The 25,156-nt window shown below is 39.3% G+C and overlaps 1 protein-coding gene across 1 annotated transcript in view; it reads right to left on the reverse strand.

Moving 5' to 3' along the window:
• The window catches only part of ASXL2 (ASXL transcriptional regulator 2), a 138,367-nt gene that overhangs the window by 77,081 nt on the left and 36,130 nt on the right, over positions 1 to 25,156 (reverse strand). Inside the window, exon 2 of the mRNA XM_053588681.1 lies at positions 17,689 to 17,771. Within this exon, the coding sequence (XP_053444656.1) occupies positions 17,689 to 17,771 (83 nt within the window). The remainder of the gene's footprint in view (positions 1 to 17,688; positions 17,772 to 25,156) is intronic.

Here is a 25,156-nt window from a genome sequence, read left to right on the forward strand (position 1 = left end):
GAAAAAAGCCAATTCCAAATGGTTGCATACTGGACGGCGCCTGTGGCTCAGTGAGTAGGGCGCGGGCCCCATATGCCGAGGGTGGCGGGTTCAAACTCAGCCCTGGCCAGACTGCAACCAAATGGTTGCATACTGCATGATTCCATTAATATGAATACTTGAAGTGACAAAATTATAGAAATACAGGAGAGATTAGTATCAAAGAAGGGGGCAAAAAGGAAGTATCAGGAAAGCATATACGGTTGACAAAGAAGAACCCAAGGGATATTCCTGTTGAAACTGCTCTACATCTTGATTGTGGTGGTGGATATATGAAACTACATACAATGTGATAAAACTACACACACACACAACAGAGTACCAACAAAACTGGGTAGACTGTATCAAAAGTAATATTCTGGTTATGATACTATACTATGGTTTTACAAAATGTTATCATTAGGAATATCTACATAAAGGGTTATTTCTTACAAGTGCTTATGACTTGTGTTTTTCTGTTGTTCCTTAATTTTCTACAGCAAGCAATGCAGCGGATATCTGTTGTTTCTCTCTGGCCAACAGCCATTACCCTTTCTTCTGAAAAGAATGTTTAAGTTTGCTTTGGGGAACTATGCCCTATCCCACTGGAAACAGTCTTAGTAGGACTGTCCATCAAGTTGTCTGTCCCACCATCCCTGGGCTCTGTGCCAACTAGATTTACTCTTCCCTAAATTTTAACCTTCAGCAGAGTTGACAAAGATTAATTCATCCCAGCTGGAATATTTTTATGAAACTGTGTATTAGTCTAGCTACCTGATCTTTGAAGCTACATTCCTTCTCTTAATTTCAGACCCTGTTCTTCCCGTGAGCCTATGAAATATCCCCATTTCTTCAAATAAATCTTATTTTGCTTAAGTTATTCATATTTGGTTCCTATTGTTTATACCTCAAGAGACCAATCAAAAATATGCTTCCTTCAAACAAACCTAACACAAACATTTTACCTGTTTTTAAATTTTTAATTATAACTTTCACTTTGTAAGATCTTAAACTTTCACTCATAAACTGTTACTCAAAAATAAATAGTTGGCTGGGCATGGTGGCTCACGCCTGTAATCCTAGCACTCTGGGAGGCTGAGGTGGGTGGATTGCCTGAGCTCACAAGTTGGGGATCAGCCTAAGCAAGAGCGAGACCACATCTCTAAAAATTGCCAGGCGTTGTGGCAAGTACTGGGAAGCTCAGGAAAGAGAATCACCTGAGCCCAAGAGTTTGAGGTTGCTGTGAGCTAAGACGTCACAACACTCTACCGAGGATGACAAAGTGAGACTCTGTCTCCCCCCCCAAAAAAAAAAGGAATAGTTGGGCGGCGCCTATGGCTCAGTTGGTGGGGCACTGGCCCCATATGCCGAGGGTGGTGGGTTCAAGCCCGGCCCCAGCTGAACTGCAACCAAAAAGTGGCTGGGTGTTGTGGCAGGCACCTGTCGTCCCAGCTACTCGGGAGGCTGAGGCAAGAGAATCGCTTAAGCCCAGGAGTTGGAGGTTGCTGTGAGCTGTGTGATGCCATGACACTCTACCATGGGCCATAAAAGTGAGACTCTGTCTCTACAAAAAAAAAAAAAAAAGGAATAGTTTCTTACAAATGAACTTAATGGAGTACAAATTTAACTGGACTTAAAAGACTAAGTTCTAATTATAAGCCAAACATACTAAGTCCAAGTGATATGAAAACCCATGGATATGGCTCCTGCTCTCAAGTCTCACAGGCATGTCAGATAACTGTAATAAATAACGATAGTATAATATGGGAACTGGTATAACACAAGTGTATATAATGTTACGCCAACACACAAAAAGCCAATTTAGTAAAGAATAAACTATGAATTGTAAATACGTATCATTCTCATAGAGGATTTACCAATATTTTCTCTAAATCAGTCAGTGCATAAACATACATTTTTAATCTTATAGCATAAAGTAATATTAACATACACATTTCCCATCTTTTAAATACTTTCATTATTAATCTGCAGAATACTAAGTATCCTAATGCTAGCATAAGACAAATGATGAATTTGAAGAACCTTAATGTAGACTATGTTTCTAAAATTAAGACCAAGCAATGATTATAAACTGTAATAACAACAACAACAAAAGCACACTTACTGAACAACCACTCACATCGTAACATCACTATTATTTAGTTTCTGTACTAATTATCTAGTTTTATAAAGCAAACACCATGCATCCAAAGGGAAGCTCAATAAAATTCATAAAAGCATGCTTTATAATTGCATAACACTGCTTTAGAATATAGTAGCTTTATAATTGCATAATATTTCTTTAGAATAAAAAAATACTTCTTACCTTCTGGAGTTGGAAAGCACCCCAAAAAAACAAAAGAAAAGAGAAAAAAAAAAAGCTTTTAATTTTTCTTTACAAAGCAACAATAAAGCCAAAAAATAAATTGACCCTTCCCTCCCAGCAACATCTACAATTCCTCAAATTAGCAACCCCTTTTTGCTACATAAAACATTACCTTTCTTCTTTAAAATTTGTTAGTCCAAAATAGCATATTAAAATACATCAAAAATGCACAAATTCAGTTAAGTAGTCTAAACCACTACAGAAAACAGATGCAATATCTTTTTTATCCCCCCAGCTGCAGTATCTTAACTATGTGAAAGAATAAAACCATTAAGGCACTTTAGAGTTAAAAGTATCTCCCATTCTTTAATATTCTTCCCATGCATTTCAAATTCAAGGAGCCATTTTAAAGCCATCAGCTATGTACCGGACCCTAAGGTTTACTTACTAGTGTCCTTTTGATTATAATGGAACTCACCATGAGTGTGAGTAACAATGGATAAGAATATCCATGTTTTCTGACAATACCCAAGCATTTTGTTTCTGTTTTTTCATTATTAATTTTTTTTCTGACATCCCTACCAGGTTTTCGGGATTGAAAGCAAACTGCAACTAGTAGATAAAGATGATGCAGGCTTAATCAAAAAGTATCAGTTAACCTTAGACAAATATGGCATCAATTTAATAAATAATTTTCCTAATACAATCACTTCAAGGCAATTCAGCTTGGCAAATAACCAAATAATCTACCCTACAGGGTAATGATTTCTGTTGAAAAGCAGTGGAGAATGTTGATTTTATTTCCCTTGCTGTAATATACTTTTACACAAGAAGTGTAGGGGACAAATTAGGCGTTTTGACGATTTTTTGGTATGAATGATGTGCACTTATGACATACAACCTTAAATACAACATAAGAGAAATTATTTTCTTCGTAATAAAAATATTAGTACTAATCAGATGTGATTGGGACTCTCCCAAAGAGGTAAAATGTCAACCTGGAAAAAAACATTAAGCATGATTTTTGCTAGTTGGTTCCCAGAGTTCTTTACAATCTCAACCCTAAAGCTACTTTGTTTAAGAGAAAAGACTAAAATACAAGAAAAACTCCTTGCTAGGTGACAATTTTGAGCTCTACAAAACAATATATAGACTTATTTAAATGTTCGTTGTTTTTGTGTTTTTTTTTAACGTATTGGCCCTTTCAGAAGCCATGTTATTACAATGGTTGAGGTTTTATTTCAAATTCTTCCAGAAAGCAATCTGTAATTAGACAACAACCAACCTAATGTTCTTAAATGTCAGTGTAACTTTGATTTAAAAAATAATAGAGCAGGGGCGGTGCCTGTGGCTCAGTGAGTAGGGCGCCGGCCCCATATGCCGAGGGTGGTGGGTTCAAACCCAGCCCCGGCCAAACTGCCAGCCAGGCGTTGTGGCGGGCACCTGTAGTCCCAGCTACTCGGGAGGCTGAGGCAAGAGAACCGCTTAAGCCCAGGAGCTGGAGGTTGCTGTGAGCCGTGTGACGCCACGGCACTCTACCGAGGGCCATAAAGTGAGACTCTGTCTCTACAAAAAAAAAAATAATAATAATAATAGAGCAAATATACTGATCAGAAGGATGGAGAACCATAGATATAAAAATGGTAGGATACACTGAAAAAGCAAAACAAAACAAAAAGGTTTCTAGTTTTACTGAACTGACTGTACAACCCTGGCCAAGCCTCAATCTCCAATGGGCCTTAATTCTTCAATAATAAAATAAGATGTAACTATGAAGTATTTTCCAGCTGTAACACTATGATTGAAATAATGTCATTAATATGGAAAAGGAGCGGAAGAGGGAAGAAAAAGAGAGAGGAATGCAACAAAGAGTACTCACTTTGTAGTACGTTAACAAGAGGCACCATGCTATAATGTAACTGGGCAAGCTTGACTGACGAGGACACATGTCCATGTCATCTGCTTGCTCCCAAATTTGCCAGAATTACTATATAACTAGCACTTACCTTCGTTTTCCATGTCTTTTTTTCCATAAAGAACCAATGTTTTTACATTGACTTCTTTTGGAGGTGTCAAATAACTAATATCTTAATTTAAAAGCAAAGTAGCTAGCCACATTAATATACTGGCTACATAACTTAGCCATACCAATCTTAACAGTGTGAAGATTCAAATTCATGTCTCACCAAAATTACTAATTATATATCATGAACACTTGAGATCACTAGTGAATGGTCTAATTCACAAAATGCTCAATTCATGTATGATAAATTGAACAAAGATTCCAATTTCTTTTACCTTTTCTACTCACGAATGTAAAAAGAAAAAGATAGAGAATAAGAGAACAGGGTCTCTGGAACTGAATCCTATTTTTTTCTTCTTTCCTTTTCTACTCACGAATGTAAAAAGAAAAAAATAGAGAATAAGAGAACAGGGTCTCTGGAACTGAATCCTATTTTTTTCTTCTTTCCTAAAAACTCTTTCTCTCTTAGCTGACATAAGAGTCAAGATAATACAACTAATAAGATGAGCAAACCAGGTTAAGAAAACTCCAATGAGGGGGAAAAAGCACTAAAGGCAATAGCAACTTTAGAAGACAGACCTGAAGTGCTTCTACACTTAATGCTGTTAAAGCTTATCTGCAAATAAATGGCAACCACAGCTGAGGGAGGGGGAACCTGTTTCAAGACCAGCCTAAGAATAGTAGTAGTGATGAGTGGTAACAGCAAAGGTTTATCAGGAATGATTTCAAAGAACCCATAAGCACTTGTTTTATATACCCTTTGGTGTAAGTGTTCAAGCAATAGTATACCATGCTTAAGTATGTAGGTTTAGTTGCTCTATTGTTGTTTTTTTTGACACAGAGTCTCACTCTGGGGCCTTGAGTACCATGGTGTCATAGCTGACAACAACCTCAAACTTTTGGGCTCAAATGAACCTCTTGCCTCAGTCTAAGGAGAAGCTGGGACTATAGGCACCTGCCACAAAGCCCAGCTATTTTCAGAAATGGGGGTCTTATTCTAGCTTTGGCTGGTCTGAACGTCTGAGCTCAGGCCATCCACCAGCCTCAGGCTCCCAGAGTGCTAGGATTACAGGTGTGAGCCATAGATGCTTTATTTTTTATTATAAGCCAGAATATCCACATTCCATAGAAATAGTCGTGAGTTCTCATCTGTTAGATATATCTGGAATATTCGAATGATAAAATGCCTGCAATTTACTTCAAAACAACCTGGGTGGCAGGACTATTTACAATGTGTAATAGAGGATTTGGGTTTTAGTTTGTAATTTTCCTAAAGTAAAAATTTATATATATATATATATATATATTTTTTTTTTTTTTTTTTTTGGTGGTTTTTTTTTGGCTGGGGCTGGGTATGAACCTGCCACCTCTGGCATATGGGACCGGCGCCCTAATCCTTGAGCCACAGGCACCGCCTAAAAATTTATGTTTTAAAAAGTGTCTTCAGGGCGGCGCCTGTGGCTCAGTGAGTAGGGCGCCGGCTCCATATGCCGAGGGTGGTGGGTTCAAACCCAGCCCCGGCCAAACTGCAACAAAAAAATAGCCGAGCGTTGTGGCGGGTGCCTGTAGTCCCAGCTGCTCGGGAGGCGGAGGCAAGAGAATCACATAAGCCCAAGAGCTAGAGGTTGCTGTGAGCCGTGTGACGCCACGGCACTCTACCCGAGGGTGGTACAGTGAGACTCTGTCTCTACAAAAAAAAAAAAAAAAAAAAAAGTATCTTCAGAGCCTAACTTATGAACCTAAACTTATCATCACAAAAACGAAAGGATGTATTTCTGGAGTTTAACAGGTACTGTTTACTTATCAACGTCCAAAACAGGTATCGTATACTAACTTTTGAAAACAGATACCTACTACTCTACAACCAGTATCTGTACTATGCTTTTTACTTATCTGTTGTTTCTCTTTTTTTTTTTTTTTTTAGACAGAGTCTCACTTTGTTGCCTTCTGTAGAGTGATGTGGCATCATAGCTCATAGCAACCTCCAACTCTTGGGCTCAAGTGATTCTCTTGACTCAGTCTCACACGTAGCTGGGACTACAGGCGCCCACCACAGTGCCCGGCTATTTTTAGAGATAGGAATCCGGCTCTAGCTCAGGCTGGTCTCAAACCTGTGAGCTCAGGCAATCCACTCACCTTGGGCCTCCCAGAGTGCTAGGATGACAGGCGTGAGCCATCACGTCCAGCCTTGTACTGCTCTGTTGATGAAACCACTTCCCTATACTTGCCCCTCATTAAGTTCAAAATCTTTTGGGAGGTGGGATCTACAACTCACCCTCAAGAAATCTTAATTATTCGGCAGTGCCTGTGGCTCAGTGAGTGGGGCGCCGGCCCCATACCAAGGGTGGTGCATTCAAACCCGGCCATGGCCAAAGTGCAACAAAAAATAGCTGGGCATTGTGGCGGGTGCCTGTAGTCCCAGCTACTCGGGAAGCTAAGGCGAAAGAATCGCCTAAGAAGCCCAAGAGCTGGAGGTTGCTGTGAGCTATGACACCATAGCACTCTATTGTCAAGGGTAACAAAGTGAAACGCTGTATCTAAAAAGAAAAAAAAAAAGAAGAAGAAGAAATCTTTTTTTTTTTTTTTTTTTTTGCAGTTTTTGGCTGGGGCCGGGTTTGAACCCACCACCCCTGGTATATGGGGCCGGCGCCCTACTCCTTTGACCCACAGGCACCGCCCAGAAGAAGAAATCTTGATTAATCAACCGGGACCTTCACTTTACCAGTTTATCCCTCAGTTCTTCACTACACTAAATGGTAGGTGTTCAATCAGAAGGCCTAGAAATCATTTTTTATTTCTTCCTTTTTACCTCCACATCCAATCCATCAGAAATTCCTGCCCATTCTACCTGAAACATGTATCTCAAGTCTATGTATTCTTTCTAGCTCCATTCACCTTCACCTTAATCCAAACTACCACATCTTGCCTAATCTACTCAATAGACTAGTTTCATTAATTCCTTCAACTCATGACTGATGCAGTCTATTCTTTATAAAGTAGCCCATATGCTTATCCAAACATAAACCAGACTACATATCAACTTGCTATTGTCACACAAGAACTGACTATAACCATTTGGACAGAGCAATGCTTAAACAATTAACCATGCCAATGGATTCACACTAGTTTTCTGTGTTCTAGCTATACCTACTCACTTACCAGATACAAGAACAGAACTTCAATTATGGAACTAGTCAATGGTGAAGTTCTAAATAATCTCATCGTAAAATGCCTATGTTAAATGGCCTATTCCAGACTATTTGTAATATCATCCCTCTTCACTGCACCTTTAAAATGAGTAGAAAACAAAGACTACCAAAAAGTCTAGAATTCTAGTCTGAGCCAAAGAAAAACAAAATGATTCTGACTTGAAGCTTGTGGCTTAATGGAGGATGGTTCCATGAATTTACAGCTTAACCCAATTTCATAATTTCAAACCTACTTGGACTTGGGTACTGGTGAAGACAGAGCAAGCCAATGATTATATTGCTTTCTCATTAAAACTAAAACCTCTGAACAAAAACACAAAAAGCAACTTCCAAGCGAGGCACAGTGGCCCATGCCCGTAATTCTAGCACTCTGGGAGGCTGAAGAGGGTGGATTGCTTGAGCTCACAAGTTCAAGACCAGCCTAAGCAAAAGTGAGACCCTGTCTCTACTAAAAATAGAAAAACCGAGGTAAGAGGACTGCTTGAGCCCAAGAGTTTGCGGTTACTGTGAGCTATAATGCCATGGCGCTCTACCCAGGATGACAGCTAAGTCTCTGTCTCAAAAAAATAAATAAATAAAGCAACTTCCCACCCAAAAACAGGATATAAAAGTACACAAATGTTTGTAATAGCTTTACTCATGACAGCCAAAAACCAAAAATGTCCAGCAATGGATGATGGATAAACAAACTGTGGCATATAGGCATAATGGAATATTTATTCTACAATAAAAAGTACTGAAAATTGCTACAACACGAGCAAACCTTCAAATCATTACACTGTGTGCAAGAAGCCAGTTACAGAAGAATTATTGCTTAATTCTATTTCTATGAAATGTCTAAAATAGGAAGATTCATAGAGACTAGGGTGGGGGTATCGAAGTGGGAGAGTGATGGGTAATAAGTATGTAGTTTCTTTTTGGGGTGATAAAAATGTTTTGTACACTTTAAAATGGTCACTTTGATGGTGTGTGAATTATAACTTAATTTTTTAAAAGCAACTACCTAAAACACTAAAAATTAAGAAAACCGGCATACTGAGAAGTCAAAGCCTGATTCATATGGGGTTATATAATAATGAGTTTGCCCTTATCCAAAGAAAGGTCTGGCTTTGTCCTTGGCTTCAGGAAGGTAATCACCAGTCCCTACAAGAGCCTTGGGCTGGCCAGATAGTAACAGTGTGATTCAGAGTGGGGGCTTTGAGACACCCAACAATGTGATTTGATTTAGGGTAGAGACCTGCGTCAGTCACTTTCAGCTGACCTCTGGAGGAGCTAGAGACTAGAAACTAAGATCGGCCAAGTAAGCAATCAACATGCCTACATGATGAAGCCCCATTAAAAACTAGACACCCCAATGTATTCAATACTAATATGAAGCCAATAGGCGATCTAATACATGCCCACATAAGAGAAAAACTCAAATCAATTGGGTGGTAGGGGTGGGAGAGGAGAAAGGGTGTGCTCTCACTTAATGGGCACATTGTTAGGGGTATATGGCACACCTCTTGGGGGCAGGATACAATTGTAAGAGAGACTCTACCTAACAAATGCCAGAAAAAAAAAAAGGAAAACAAACAAACCTGGATACCCAGGCTTGAGTGAGCTTTGCTGGTTAGAAACACTCAATACAAACTCACACAGTAATGCCCATAAAATAACATTTTCCCGAGTCTATGGGCAGAAAGAAACTGAAAGCTCTGTATCTAGTACTCTACCCTTGACTCTGCCCTATACGTCTCCTCCTTTGGCTGATTGGCTGATCTCAATCTGTAACCTTTCCCTCTTATCTTTCCCATAACCATGAGCATAATGACTTTGAATGAGTTATGCACATCCTTCTAAGCAAATTATAGAACTTTGAGAGTGCTCTTGGAGACCTGAAATACGCAGTTGGTCTAATAAGTGAAGGCAGTCATATGGACTGTGCCCTCTAATTTCACAGTTGGCTGACCTCTTGCAGAACAAGTTTCCAAGATTTTTTTTCTCACCATTTTAACTAAAGAACAGGGAGGTACAAAACTACAGGTTACAGGTAAAACTCTGAGAGGAGTCCTGTCTTTCTGGCCAGAAAACAGGGAAATGGAGCCCTGTAGGAAAGAAATAGAATATTGGGGGAAGTTCCAGAAGGACTGGAGAAGAGAATTCTCTATTACCATAAAGGCCTGGGCTCATCCATGAGCTGTGCATATTTGGGGCATTCTCAATCAACACAGCTTTCTTTCTAAAAAAGATACCTCCAGGTCCAGTTGATTTTGACTCAGAATCTCAGCAAACATTTGAAGAATTAGCACCAATGTCATCCAGAAAATAGAAAAGCATACTACTCAATTCATTTATAAGGGCAGTGTTACCAGTGTGATGAAAATGTGTCAAACGGTCTATAAAACCAGTGTATGGTGCCCCATGATTGCATTAATGTACACAGCTATGATTTAATAAAAAAAAAAAAGGCCAGTGTTACTTTGATACCAAAACCAATGACAATACAAAAATAAGAAAACTAAATAAAGACCAACATTTCTTATGAACCTAAAAACAAAAATCCTCAACAATCTTTAACCAACCAAACGCAGTAATATATAAAAAGAATTTATACACCATAACTAATTAGAATTTATTACAAGTGTGGGCCAGGCACAGTGGTTCACACCTGTAATCCCAGCACTCTGGGAAGCCGAGGCGTAAGGACTGCCGAGGCGTAAGGACTGCCGAGGCGTAAGGACTGCCGAGGCTGGTCTCAAACTTGTGCCTGAGCTCACAAGTTTGAGACCAGCCTGAGCTAGAGCAAGACCCCATCTCTGAAAATAGCAGGGATTTATGGTATGTGCCTGTAGTCCCAGCTACTCAGGAGGCTGAGACAAGAGACTCACTTGAGCCCAAGAGTCTGAGGTTGTTGTGAGCTGTGACTCTATGGCACTCTATCAAGGGCAACAAAATGAGACTATGCCTCAAAAATAAAATAAAATAAAATAAAAAATAATAATAGAATGTATTACAAGTGTGCAAGGCTGACTCAGTATTTAAAAATAAATGTATGTAGCACAGTGGCTCACGGCTGTAATCCCAGCACTTCAGGGGACAAAGTAGAAGGATTACCTGAGGCCAGGAGTTTGAGACCAGCCTGGGTAACACAGTAAGACCCCATTTCTACCAAAAAATTAAAAAATTTAGCCAAGTATAGTGGTACATGCCTGCAGACCCAGCTACTTGGGAAGCAGAATTGCTTGAGCCTAGAAATAGGAACTTGTGAGCCACTGCACTCCAGCCTGGACAACAAAATAAGACCCCATCTCTCAAAAAAAAAAAGGCTGGCTTCTATGGCTCAAAGGAGTAGGGCACTGGCCCCAAATGCCAGAGGTGGCAGGTTCAAACCCAGCCCCGGCCAAAACTGCAAAAAAATAAAAATAAAAAAGGTAATCCACCATATCAACGGCAACATAAGAAAAACTGTATGATCACGATCACTTCAACTGACATAGGAGAAACATTTGTCCAACACCCACTCATGATAAAAACTTGTACTCAATTAACAATAGCAGGTATTCATCAATACAAAGTGTTAACATGTAGCATCAGTATAACATGAACCAACAAAATGCCACTTTAAGAAAATCATATGTACCCCGGGCAACACCTGTAGCTCTGTAGGTAGAGTGTGGGCCCCATATGCCAAGGGTGGAGGGTTCAAACCCAACCCCAGCCAAACTGCAACAAAAAATAGCCAGGCATTGTGGCAGGTACCTGTAGTCCCAGCTACTCGGGAGGCTGAGGCAAGAGAATTGCCTAAGCCCAGGAACTGGAGGTTGCTGTGAGCTATTTGATGCCACAGCACTCTACCAAGGGTGATAAAGTGAGACTGTCTCTACAAAAAAAAAAAAGAAAGAAAGAAAGAAAATTGTATGTAACATTTTTTATAATAACAAATGGTGGATAAGCGTTCATATCATTAAAAGACTTTGAATTAAAAAAAAAAAACTAGCAGGTGTTGTAATTTCAATTACATACCCCCCAAAAGATATGTTCTAACTCCTCATATCTGTGAATTTGTGACCTTATTTGGAAGCAGGGTCTTCAGAGATGTAATGAAGTATAAAATGAGATCATCCTAGCTTTGGGTGGTTAATATTCAGTGACTGGTGTCCTTTTTTAAAAGGTGAAAATTTGGACACATACAGCCAGGATGCTATGTAAAGGCAGAGACAGAGATTGGAGTGATGTCTCTACAAGCCAAAGAACTTCAAGTATTCCCAACAACTACCAAAAGCTAAGCAGATTCATCCTCAGGGCCCTCAAAGGAAACCAACCCTGCCAATATCTTGATTTCAGACTTCTAGCCTTCAGAACTATGAGAAAATAAATTTCTGTTGTTTAAAGCCACCTAATTTGTGGTACTTTACTAGAGCAGCCACATAAAATTTGTGTAGAAAGGAATTTTCCCACCTTAATAAAGAACATCTATAAAAATCTACAGTTCGTGTAATACTTAATGGTAAAAGACAATGTTTTCCTCCTAAGAACAATATAAGGACTTGAGAACTCACCACTCCTGAAAATTCTAGCTAGCACAATAAGGGAAGTGAATGGAATAGTGGCGAGAGAAGCAGACCCATTAGTACGGCTCAAGTGTTTCCATGATTAAGCCTCATAATGTATAGATTGGTTACATATGTTCTAAGTTTGTAGTATTTCTTAATAAAATTTTAACTTAACCAAAAGAAAGCAACAGGAGAGGACTCTAAGAAAAAAAAAATTCTAATTTGGAGACGCTGATTTTAGGAGGGAGGTGTTCAATTATTCATTTAGGAGGTGAGGCAGAAGGATCACTTGAGCTCAGTAGTTTAAGACCAACCTGAGCAAGAGCAAGACCTCATTTCTACAAAATACAGAAAAATTAGCCAAGTGTTAATGGCAGGTGCATGTAGTCCCAGCTGCTTGGAAAGCTGAGCAGGAGGAGAGCTTAAACCCAGCAGTTTGAGGTTGAGGTTGCTGTGAGTTAGCATGACGCCACAGCACTCTAGCCTGGGGTGACAGAGTGAGACTCTGTCTCAAAAAAAAAAAAAAAAGATTGCAAAACTGCCATTTGATACATCATTGCAGCAAGAGAATGAGCATAACTACCTATGAATGTGATCTTCCAACCAATGATATTTCATGTACTTATTAAAAGGTAGGTTTTCAACACTTGTTATACACCACATACAGAGGGGGGCAAGGACAGGATAATGTCACTGCCTTCATGGAACTAGCATAACGTAAGGGAAGATGTACAATTTTTTCTTAATCACAAAAATATATCCTTAGTGCTATGAAGAAAGAACACAGAATACTATAATGAACTAAAACAGAAAGATGTGAGGCTCCGCGCCCTGTAGCTCAAGCGGCTAGGGCGCCAGCCACATACAACGGAGCTGGCAGGTTCAAATCCAGCCCAGGCCCGCCAAACAACGATAACAACTACAACCAAAAAAAAAAAAAAAAAAGCTGGGCATTGTGGCAGGCCCCTTAGTTCCAGCTACTTGGGAGGCTGAGGCAAGAGAATCCCTTAAGCCCAGGAGTTGGAGGTTGCTGTGAGCTGTGATGCCACAGCACTCTACCCAAGGCGACAGCTTGAGACTCTGTCTCAAAAAAAAAAAAAGATGTGACCCAGACCAGAAAGTTAAGACAAAATTCTCTGAAATACAGATACTCAAATTGGGACCTGAAAGACTTAAGAGTCACTGTGGGCAAGCACAAAGCTTGCCAAGGGGTCAGCATGTGCAACATCTAAGATGGTAAGTAGCTTCCCTACATAACGTGGAAATTGACAAAACAAATGATATTTAAACGTATGAGAATAAGGCCAGGTGCAATGGCTCACGCCTGTAATTCTAACACTCTGGGAGGCCAAGGCAGGTGGACTGCTTAAGCTCAGGAGTCTGAGACCAGCATGAGCAAGAGTGAGACCCCATCTCTACTAAATACAGAAAAACTAACTGGGCATAGTGGTGCACGCCTATAGAACCAGCTACTCAGAGGCTGAGGCAAGAGAATTGCTCAAGCCCAAGAGTTTGAGGCTGCTGTGAGCTATGCCACGGCACGCTATGGAGAGTGACAAAGTGAGACTTGGTCTTTAAAAAAAAAAAAGTATAAGAATAAAGAAAATTGCACTGAAGTTGCAGAAAAGCTTATTAGCACAAACACTGAGAAGGAAAGCATTTGGCAGTAAGGAAGGAAAGTTGGAATGCTTGCAGTATCACCTCAGGTAACAAAAGTTTCAGGAAGGGAAGTAGTAGTCTCCTATGTTAAATTATTCTGAGAGGTAGGAGAGGTAAAAGTCCTATGGATTTGGCAAAATGGAAGTCACTGGTGACTTAGAAAAAAATGCTTTGTGGTCATGTAACTGCATAACTAAAACAATAGTTTTAGTTTAACCAGGAACAGGAAAACCAACTTGCAAACTGTCACAACGTAAGCCAGAAGTTATTTCTGATGATTCCACAATCTTACTACCTTTAAAAAAAATAAAAAAGAAAAACCTTTAATTTTTTCCTTCTGTTCTTTATGTATTTATTATTCTTTATTTATTTCCTATTCTTGCCTGTTCCCAAGAAATGATGATACTAAGTTTAAAACCCAGAGAGCTGGGCAACAGTGCAACTGACATTTAAACCTACACAGACTGGTGATACATACCACATTTCCTGGTATGTATCAAAAGTCTAATTTTATGAAAAGAAACAAAATCTCCTGCTCATTACTCTTCAATAAGACCCACTAGTGTTACAAAAGGATCACAGAATACATTAGCAGAATTTATTCTTCAGAGTCACAAAAACACTACCATTTCCTCCTGTAGCTTTGTACCGATTGATATGTGATTAAATGGATATTTTGCTTTAGTTTATCCATATGTAATAAATCTATTAAATAAAAAGCTTTAAGCATCTGTAGCTCAGTGGCTAGGGCTCCAGCCACATACACTGGAGCTGGTGGGTTCAAATCCAGCCCGAGCCTGCCAAACAACAATGACAACTGCAACCAAAAAATAGCCAGGCGTTGTGGCGGGCGCCTGTAATCCCAGCTACTTGGAAGGCTGAGGCAGGAGAATCGCCTAAGCCCAAGAATTGGAGGTTGCTGTGAGCTGTGACACCACAGCACTCTACCGAGGACGACATAGTGAGACTCTGTGTCAAAAACAAACAACAAAAAAAAGCTTTAATTACATCATTAATAAGAGGAACTAATTTTTTAAATACTGTAGTTTACGAAAGATAATTTAAAAGCCAATTATTAATAGGGAGCAATAGCTCATGCCTATAATCCCAACACTATGGGAGGCCAATGTAGGAGGACTGATTGAACCCAGGAGTTTGAGACCAGGCTGACCAACACAATGAGACATCATCTCTACAAAAAAAAGAAAAGAAAAAACCAGAAAAATTAGCTGGGCATGGTGGTATGTACCCATCCCAGCTATTTGGGAGGCTTAGACAGGAGTATGACTTGAACCTAGGAGCTTAAAGTTGCAATGAGCTATGATGGTGTCACGGCACGCTAGCCTGGGCAACAAAGCAAGACCTTGTCTCCAAAACTAAATACATACACACTAACTCTTCAAATGCTTTTTTTTTTTTTTTTTTTTTTGCAGTTTTTGGCTGAGGCTGGGTTTGAACCCACCACCTCTGGTATATGGGACCGGTGCCCTACTCCTTTGAGCCACAGGAGCTGCCCAAATGCATTTTAATGTTTTAATTTAAAAACACTCAATTTTTTAAGAACATACATAAAGCACAATATACCAATTTATATTTCACTTTTTTTTTTTTTTTTTGTAGTTTTTGGCCAGGGCTGGGTTTGAACCCGCCACCTCCGGCATATGGGGCCAGCACCCTACCCCTTTGAGCCACAGGTGCTGTCCCTATATTTCACTTTTTCATGTCAATAGAACAAATCTAATTTATTTCCAGCCTATTAAATTTGGCAACAAATGAAAACAAAAATAATTTTAAGCTGTTTTAGAAAAGAATAGCCAATTTAAAAACCCAGTAGAATTGTGTCACAGATTACTGTACAGTTTTCAAAAAATAAAATAAAAATTTAAAAATTAGTAAAAAGAATTTCATGTTAAAGAAAATGGTCTTCATATTTTCTTTAAAATATGCATATAAGAAAATAATAACTAGGGCGGCGCCTGTGGCTCAGTCGGTAAGGCGCTGGCCCCATATACCGAGGGTGGCGGGTTCAAACCCACCCCCGGCTGAACTGCAACCAAAAAATAGCTGGGCGTTGTGGCAGGCACCTGTAGTCCCAGCTACTCGGGAGGCTGAGGCAAGAGAATCGCTTAAGCCCAGGAGTTGGAGGTTGCTGTGAGCTGTGTGATGCCATGGCACTCTACCAAGGGCCATAAAGTGAAACTCTGTCTCTACAAAAAAAAAAAAAAAGAAAGAAAAGAAAATAATAACTAAAAACAAACAAACAAACAAAAAATATATATACACATATAGGCTGGGCCAGTGGCTCATGCTTGTAATACTAATATTCTGGGAGGCTGAGGCAGGTGGCTCGCTTAAGTTCAGGAGTTCAAGACCAGCCTAAGCCAGAGCAAGACCCCATATCTATTAAGAAAAAGAAAAAATAGCTGGGAATTGTGGTGGGCACCTGTAGTCCCAGCTACTCAGGAGGCTGAGGCACGAAGATTACTTGAGCCAAAGAGTTTGAGGTTATTGTGGGGTACGACGCCACAGCACTCTGGCCTGGGACAACAAAGTAAGACTCTGTCTCAAAAAAACAAAACAAAACAAACAAACAAAAAAAATATATATATATATATATAAAAACATATGAATAAAAATAACTGAAATCTAGATCATGCAATGACTATCAAAAAATATATTGCACATTTATAAATATTTGAGCCTAGCTCAATGTTTGTCAGTGGGAACACTACATCTGAGATGGTCAAGTATTCAATGTAAAGGACTATCCAGAATAATGCAAGGCATTTAGCTTCTGTGTTACCTGCCCATTAAATGCTATCACGTCCCCACCCCCCGTCACAGTGATGACCATCATGGTGGCAATCAAATACAACTCCCCAAAAGTTTGAACTTTTTTTCTAAGGGTATTAACACAACAGTGCCCACTAGTGTCATGAACCATACTAGTAGCAGTTTGAAAGGACCGGAAACTTCTCCTATTTAAAAATTTCTCTAATGTAGACTCCTAAATTTTTTCTTAATATTAAGCATACTTAACATAATTTTAACATTTCTTTATGACAGAATCTTTTTTTTTTTGGAGACAGAGTCTCACTTTGTCACCCTCTGTAGGGTGCCATGGTGTCACAACTGACAGCAACCTCAAACTCTTGGGCTCAAGCAATCCTCTTGCCTCAGACTCCCGAGCAGCTAGGACTACTGGTGCCCACTACAACACTGGGCTATTTGTAGAGACAGGGTCTCACTTTTGCTCAGGCTAGTCTTTTAATTTGTGAGCTCAAGCAATCCACCAGCCTTAGTCTCTCAGAGTGCTAAGATTACAGAAGTGAGCCACTGTGCCCAGCTGACAAAAGTCTTAATTATGAACAATGATTATGTACTTCTGAAATATAATAAAGCTCCTGGAGATGGGATTAATCCCATATTAATTGTCCCCAGTCTGACAATTTAAACATGATCTGATCTGTTTGAACATGGTAAGATCATTACTTGACATATATACTGCTTTCTATGTCTTTTTCATTTCATCCTTTCGGGCTAAAATTATTTCTTCCTGGACTATCTACCTCTAGCATTCTCCCTAAAGTAATTGTTATCTATTAACAGTCAAGCTTATTAAATCAAAACCCTGAAGTGACAGATAAAGGCTTGAAGATGGCTCCAGGCCTTTCTAAGAATTAAAGTGCATGGGCATGGAGATAGGGACCCTCTAAGAATTTTTTAACTTACTTCTCGTCTTAAAACTATGCAATTGCAATGACTTAAACGCCAAAGATCTGCAGCTAAAATAAATTAGTAATTATAAAGTACTTATTACTAAATAATCAGTCTTCAGGACTAAAATACACTACTATGTATTACCAAATATTCTAATCAAGTATTATAATTATTACTAGTAATATTTAAATAACTCACCTGATTTCTTTTAGTCCTTCTCTCTGGATAACTTGAAGAATTTCTTTATGACTCATGGGTGTATTGGGGTATTTTTCTAAGACCTGAGAAACAAGTATATAATAATAAATTATTTCATCTTAAGTTCTTATTATAATTACATATACAATTTTATTCTTCTTATAATTGCGTCTTAATAATTATATCCAGAACATATATATCCAGAGGCTTTTCATCCCTCACATTGTGGGATACCAAGTAGAAAATTAACTGAATATAAATTGGATCTTAGTTGAGCATAGCGGTATACACCTATAATTCTAGCTAGGCAACATAGTGAGACCCTGTCTCTTAAAAACAAATAAAATAAATTAAAAATCAGGTGTTCTTTTCCTCAGTTACAAACAATAAGTCCAATGCTGAAGCAGAAACTAACCAAAAAAGCTAAGATTAATGGTTCAGTTATTCACTATTAATGAATATGCAACTGTTTACTTGCTGCCTCCATCCCCATATCTCATTCCTACCTGTGACCTAATCACCTCAAGATGATCAATTTTTACATCCCCAGCAAAGTCTAGTACCACATAGGTGCACAATTAATTCTTAACCAAAACAAATAAACGATACAGTTATGATTAAATTACAATGCTATCTATGGTCTGGTTCTGATAAAAACAGAATAAGACAAGTCCATCCTGTGGACTCCCACTAAATGCAACTAAAACCAGGAACAGAATGCAAGAAACAGCTATTTAAGGACTCTGAAAATGGTAGCAGGTCGCTTAAGAAGAAAACCACAAGTACCACAAGCCCAATAATGAGTTTCCTGGTTTTGTTTCCTCTGGTACCTCCCAGTCTTGACTCAAAGGCAGCCCAAAACCCAAAACTGCACACTAAGCACAAACAGAAAGTGTTCTAAGAGAAAAATCTTCTCATTTTTGGTCTGAGGCACAGTAAAAGGGGGCCTTGCTATGTGTCAGATGGGAGGAGGGGGGAATCCCCTAGGGGTTTTTCCCTTTCTTTCTCTCTGCCCTTGCCCCAGGTGATCCCATGGCAGACATTTGTGGTGATAACAGCAGTGGCTACTCAGGGACCGAAATTCCAAGAAAGAGGAACTCTGCTAGTCCTGCAAATGTGAGGGAAACCCCCAAGATTTATATTCTTTCTCTACTACGCAGCTACTTAGCACAGCAGCACAAAGTATGTGGCAAAACAGAAATGAAATCCTAAGGTTTCTAGACAGAGGACAAGGAAGAAGGGTTTCTAGGAGTCAAAACACAACAGGGAACTTGCAAAAAGAAAAGAGATTAAGAAAGTGATACCATGAAGTAGGGTCACTCTGGTACTATACATGTACATATATAGATCTGACCTTAAACAACACGCTATCAGGTATACCAATACCTAGTTCCCAAATACTAAGTGGCATTCAAGTAGAACAGATCTAAATAGCGCTACAAATGCTTTGAAACCAGGATGCTGGAATTTTAGTGCAAGGAAGGCAGGTTGACAGTTGTAACGTGAACCTAACAAGATGAAATACTACCTAAAAAAATTCCCTCACCCTTCTTCCCAAAACATTATGTATTTTCCATATGACTTATTATATAAGACAAGTACCCGTAACATAGCACCAAATGTCTAATATACAATCCAAACTCACTTAACACATGAAGAACCATGAAAATCTCAGTAACTCACAACAGGAAGTATAAGCTACATACAACAAACTCAAGATGATGTGATATTGGAATTACCAGACAAAAGCAAGTATTATATATTGTATAGTTCAAGAAATCAGAGTGGGCCGGGCATGGTGGCTCACGCCTGTAGTCCCAGTGCTCTAGGAGGCCGAGGCGGGTGGATTGTCTGAGCTTAGAGGTTCAAGAGCAGTATGAGCGGCAGGGAGCCAGAATAAAACCCAGTCTCTACTAACAACATCAAAAACAGCCAGTACCGCCAGAGAAAGAAGAAAATGAACAAAAAAGAAGGAGTACTTCAAACAAAGAAGAATGACCAAGCAAACTGAAATTAAAAATAAAAAAAAAATTAAAAAAGAAATCAGAGTGAATATTCTTGAAACAAACAAGAGTCTCAGCAGATTCATATGTATTTTGTGTTTTGTTTCACATATTTACATTTATTTAAAATTTAATTCAAATTTTAGAACTAAAAAATACAATAATCAAAATTAAAAACGGAATTTCCTGGAAAGGCTCAAAAGAAGAATCTCTGGAAATAACAGGAAAAAGTAAGTGAACTTAAAGATAGAGCAATAGAAACTATCCAATCTAACGAATACAGAGAGAAAAAAAGAAAAAATAAAGAGCCAATGGAACAATATCGAAAGCTCTAACATTCATATCATCAGAGTCACAAAAGGAGAGAAAGAAAGTAGAAAACTCCCCAAACTTGGTGAAAAATAAACACAATTTCAAGAAGATCAATGACTCACACACAAGATAAATTCAAAGAAATCCACACCCAATCACAATCAAATTACTGGAAACAGCCAGGTAAAAACAATGCATTCCAATTCAGAAAACGGCTATAGATTTCTCAACAGAAACCATGGAGGGCACAAGCAGTGGAGTAACACTTTAAAGTGAAGAAAGAAAAGAACTATCGATCTAAAAAATTCTGTATCTAAGAAAAATATACTTCAGGAATGAAGAAGAAATCGGGACATTCTCAAATGAATTACTCCCGTTTTGAATTGCTTCAAAACGACATTTTTAAAGTCAATTCTAGTTTCCTCTTTTGTTTTCGATCTAAATTTTACGCAGGAACTTTCTTATACCTAAATCTACTTCCATTCTTGCCATGTAAAAAATAAAGACCATTCGGCTATTAAAAAATGCCAAGGAGGGCAGCGACTATGGCTCAAAGGAGTAGGGCGCCGGCCCATATGCTGGAGGTGGTGGGTTCAAACCCAGTCCTGGCCAAAAACTGAAAAAAAAAAAGGCCAAGAAAAGCTAAAATTAAAATAATTCTCAAGAATCTATACTAGTGGGTGGCGTCTGTGGCTCAGTCAGTAAGGCGCAGGCCTCATATACCGAGGGTGGTCGGTTCAAACCCGGCCCCGGATGAATTGCAACCAAAAAAAAAAAAATAGCCGGGCGTTGTGGCGGGCGCCTGTAGTCCCAGCTACTGGGGAGACTGAGGCAAGAGAATCACTTAAGTCCAAGAGTTAGAGGTTGCTGTGAGCTGTGTGATGCCACGGCACTCTACCCAGGGCCATAAAGTGAGACTCCATCTCTACAAAAAAAAAAAAAAAAGAATCTATACTAGTATATTAGCGCAGTAAGTGATAATAACAGATAAAAGACTGGTGTAACAGAAATCATTAATATCAAATATCCTAGATCACCCATGTAAATACCACAATTAATATGAGCAACTACCATTTATGAAAATACATGCAAAGATTTTTTTGCATTCTCTTGCTTAAATGTCTCAGCAACCTCAAAAAGAAAATTACTATTATCCTCATTTAAAAAGTGGAATAAGGCTCAGTCATATAACATAATACAGCAATTCAAATGGTAACCATAATTCAAATCCAAGTCTGCACCACTACTGCATACTGTGTTTCCACCTATTTGCTCAATCATAAAAATACAACATATTTGTTCATCACCTTCTTTCATGTCTGTTACATTTGACATTATTAAATTTTCCCTTGTTAGACATCACCCTTCCAGACTTTTTTCTTTTTCTTTTTTAAATATTTCTTCATAGTGTTCTCTGTGAATGTCTTTTCCTCTCTCTTTCCTTTTTTTTTTTGGAAATAGGGTCTTCCTCTGTGACTAAGCTGCAGTGGAGTGGCATGATCACATCTCACTACAGCCTCCAACTACTGAGGTTCAAGCAATCCTCTTGCCTCAACCTCCCAAATGCTGGGATTACAGGAGCAAGCTACCAAGTTGAGCTTGGAATGTCTTTTTCTAAGCCCACCCCGGAGACTGACACAAAAGGATTGCTTGAGCCCAAGTTGGAGGTTGCTGTAAGCTATTGCCGCCACTGCACTCTACCCAAGGCAAAAAAGTGAGACTTAAAAAAAAAAAAAAGAAAAAAATTAGGATGGATTCCTAGAAGCTTACTCAGATTCAGATTTTGTTTCAGCAAAAAAAACCTCATAGGCAGTATTGTATACTTCCTATCATACCACATAAGAACACACAAAATATCTATGGGTCTCTCTTTTGAGATGCCAAGATTGATCAATGGGACAGATAGGTCCACCTGATGCATTTAGCATAGTTTCCCATAATTGTTTTAGCAGCCACTGAAAATCGCTGCCTCCACTTATTATTTTATTTGGGGGCAGTAAAGTGCTAATAGTCTATCAGTCCTTTTTCATATAAATGCTTAAATCCTTCTAAAAAGAAATGCTTTCCTCCACCAACTAATGAGTTACCTAAGGTAAAGTCCTATTTAAAAAAAAAAAAAAAAAGCAGTGGGTAGGGCACCAGCCCCATATACCTAGGGTTCAAACCCAGCCCCGACCAAACTGCAACAAAAAAATAGCCGGGTGTTGGCTTGGTGCCTGTGGCTCAAACGGCTAAGGCGCCAGCCACATACACCTGAGGTGGCGGGTTCAAATCCAGCCCGGGCCCACCAAACAACGACGGCTGCAACCAAAAAAATAGCCAGGCGTTGTGGTGGGCACCTGTAGTCCCAGCTACTTGGGAGGCAGAGGCAGGAGACTTGCTTTAGCCCAGGAGTTGGAGGTTGCTGTGAGCTGTGATGCCATGGCACTCTATCTAGGGTGACAGTTTGAGGTTCTGTCTCAAAAAAAAAAAAAAAAAAAAATAGCTGGGTGTTGTGACAGCACCTGTAGTCCCAGCTACTCGGAGGCTGAGGCAAGAGAATCTCCTAAACCCGGGAGTTAGAGGTTGCTTTGAGCTGTGACGCTACGACACTCTACTGAGGCGATAAAGTGAGACTCTATCTCTACAAAAATAAAAAAGCAGTGGCTCACAACTAGCTGGGGTGTGGTGGTACACACCTGTAGTCCTAGCTGTGTGGGAAGATGAGACTAGAGGATTGTTTAAGCTCAAGAGTTCGAGGTTATACTTGAAACTGCCCTTACAAATTGATGAGGGGGTACAAGATGAGACTAAAGGGTCCCAAACTCTGCGTAGGAACAGGCTTAGCTAAAATAATGATGATAATCAACCACTGGCACCTTGTTTGCTCCGATAACAATCACCATTTGCTTCCAGCTGGTGGTTATAAAGATTCTTAACTTTTTCCACATAGCTGGTAGTTGTAAAGATTCTTAACTTTTCTCCATAAATAACATTGCCTTTTGGAGCCCCAAAAGTAGTTTCTGAGATATCTTCTGGGCCCTGAATTCCAGTGGATTGATTGACTAACCCGCCCAGACCAGCAGCCCATACCAAGAAACTGACTAGACTGGAATCATGACCCCCGGAGCTGAAGCAAAACAGGAAGATAATTTCTAGACCCCTATAATTGTGCCCCAAACTTAGGCAATTAGCAAACCTAATTCCCTAATCCCTGCCTGTCAAACTGTCTTTAAAAACTGTCTCCCAAATTCTCCTCTCTCCCACTCTAAGCACTATGCAGACTAAACTCTCTGCTGTAAACTCTGCTGTCTCTGGGTATTGGCAGATGAACCTGACTAGGCAGCAACACAGTCAGCGGTGATCAAAACACTGCTGATCACACCACTACATTCAAGCCACGTGTTGGGGGAAGACAATACCATCACATTTACTACAAATATTTCTTTGAGTTTATTCTTCATCTTTTTGTTAACTGTTGATTTTCTGTGGAGGTTTTTATTAATTTTACGTATCACAACTGATTGATCCTGTCTTTTTATTTCTTTTAGCACTTACACACTTCAATGTAGCTTCTCTCCCTTCAATAATTTAATAAGTATTCTATGTTTGCTTTTAACTCTTGTAATTCACATAAGAAAATGTGCACAGACACAAGTGAGAAAAATGTGCGAACACACTAGAGAACACCAAGAGGAAGAAAAGGAGAAAAAAAAATAGCCACATATATTTATGAGCATAAACACCATGTCAAATCATGATTTTACAAAATAGCCACATATATTTATGAGCATAAATACTATGTCAAATCATTACATTCTTTTACAAGTTTTTTTTTTTTTTTTTTTTAGAGACAGAGTCTCACTTTATAGCCCTCGGTAGAGTGCCATGGCATCACACAGCTCACAGCAACCTCCAACTCCTGGGCTTAAGTGATTCTCTTGCCTCAGCCTCCCAAGTAGCTGGGACTACAGGCGCCCGCCACAACACCCGGCTATTTTTTGGTTGCAGTTCAGCCGGGGCCGGGTTTGAACCCGCCACCCTCAGTATATGGGGCCAGCGCCTTACCGACTGAGCCACAGACGCCGCCCTACAAGTTTTATGTAAGGGAAAGACCACAGTATTTTTGCAAAATATTTAGCTTATTTTAACCACAGGAGGGCAGTGTTTATCAAACAAAATCTGACTCCACTGAAATTTTTCAGAATTACAAAACACAATTTTTAGAAACTACATTTTGATAATATGAGTAACTGCTCAGAAGATTAAAAATCAATACCACATGGAATCAAAGTACAATAAGATTTTTAAAACATACATAATACATTTACATCTTAGCTTGTAGATTCTTTTTTGTTTTTTTTAGACAGTCTCACATTGTCCTGGGTAGAGTGCCATGGCCTCATAGCTTACAGCAACCTCAAACTCTTAGTGTAAGTGATCCTTTCGCCTCAGCCTCCCAAGTAGCTGGGACTACAGGTTCCTGCCACAACACCTGGCTATTTTTAGAGACAGGGTCTTACTTTTACTAAGACTGGTCTTGAACTTGTGAGCTCAAGCTATCCACCTGCCTCTGACCTCCCAGAGTGCTAGGATTATAGGCATGAGCTACTGTGCCTGCCCTTTAGCCTGTAGATTCTTAAGCTAATAAAATGAATAGGAAAAGTATAATTTCTGAGCACTCAAGAATAAACTAAGCTTCAAGATTGATTCTAGCCTAATAACAGCAGGTTTTCAATTACTGCTGCAGTTAAGTTCATTCCAGATGCACAAATTTGCAGAGTCTAAATTTTGTATAATCTAGATGATTTTATGTTATATTTAAAATGTCTAAACTAATAGCATGGTGATCTTCACAGATTATATCAGTGTTATATGGCTCACTTGCTATCCAAAAGGTTAATTAGGGTAACTAATGACATAGTAATAAACGAGATCAACCAGGGAATATACACACCAAGCCAGAAAACTAGAAAACAAACTAAGAAGTGCCACAGGGATAAGAAGAACACCAGAAAACACTGGTGCTTCAGGGCAGCGACTGTGGCCTACTCCTAGTAGGGCGCTGGCCCCATATACCAGGGGTGGTGGGTTCAAGCCCGGCCCCAGCCAAAACTGCAAAAAAAAACTTTGGTGCTTCAGAAAAGACAAAACTATTCTATCTTAGCATACCC

This window comes from Nycticebus coucang, chromosome 4, assembly GCF_027406575.1.
Source record: "Nycticebus coucang isolate mNycCou1 chromosome 4, mNycCou1.pri, whole genome shotgun sequence".
NCBI classification, from domain to species: domain Eukaryota; kingdom Metazoa; phylum Chordata; class Mammalia; order Primates; family Lorisidae; genus Nycticebus; species Nycticebus coucang.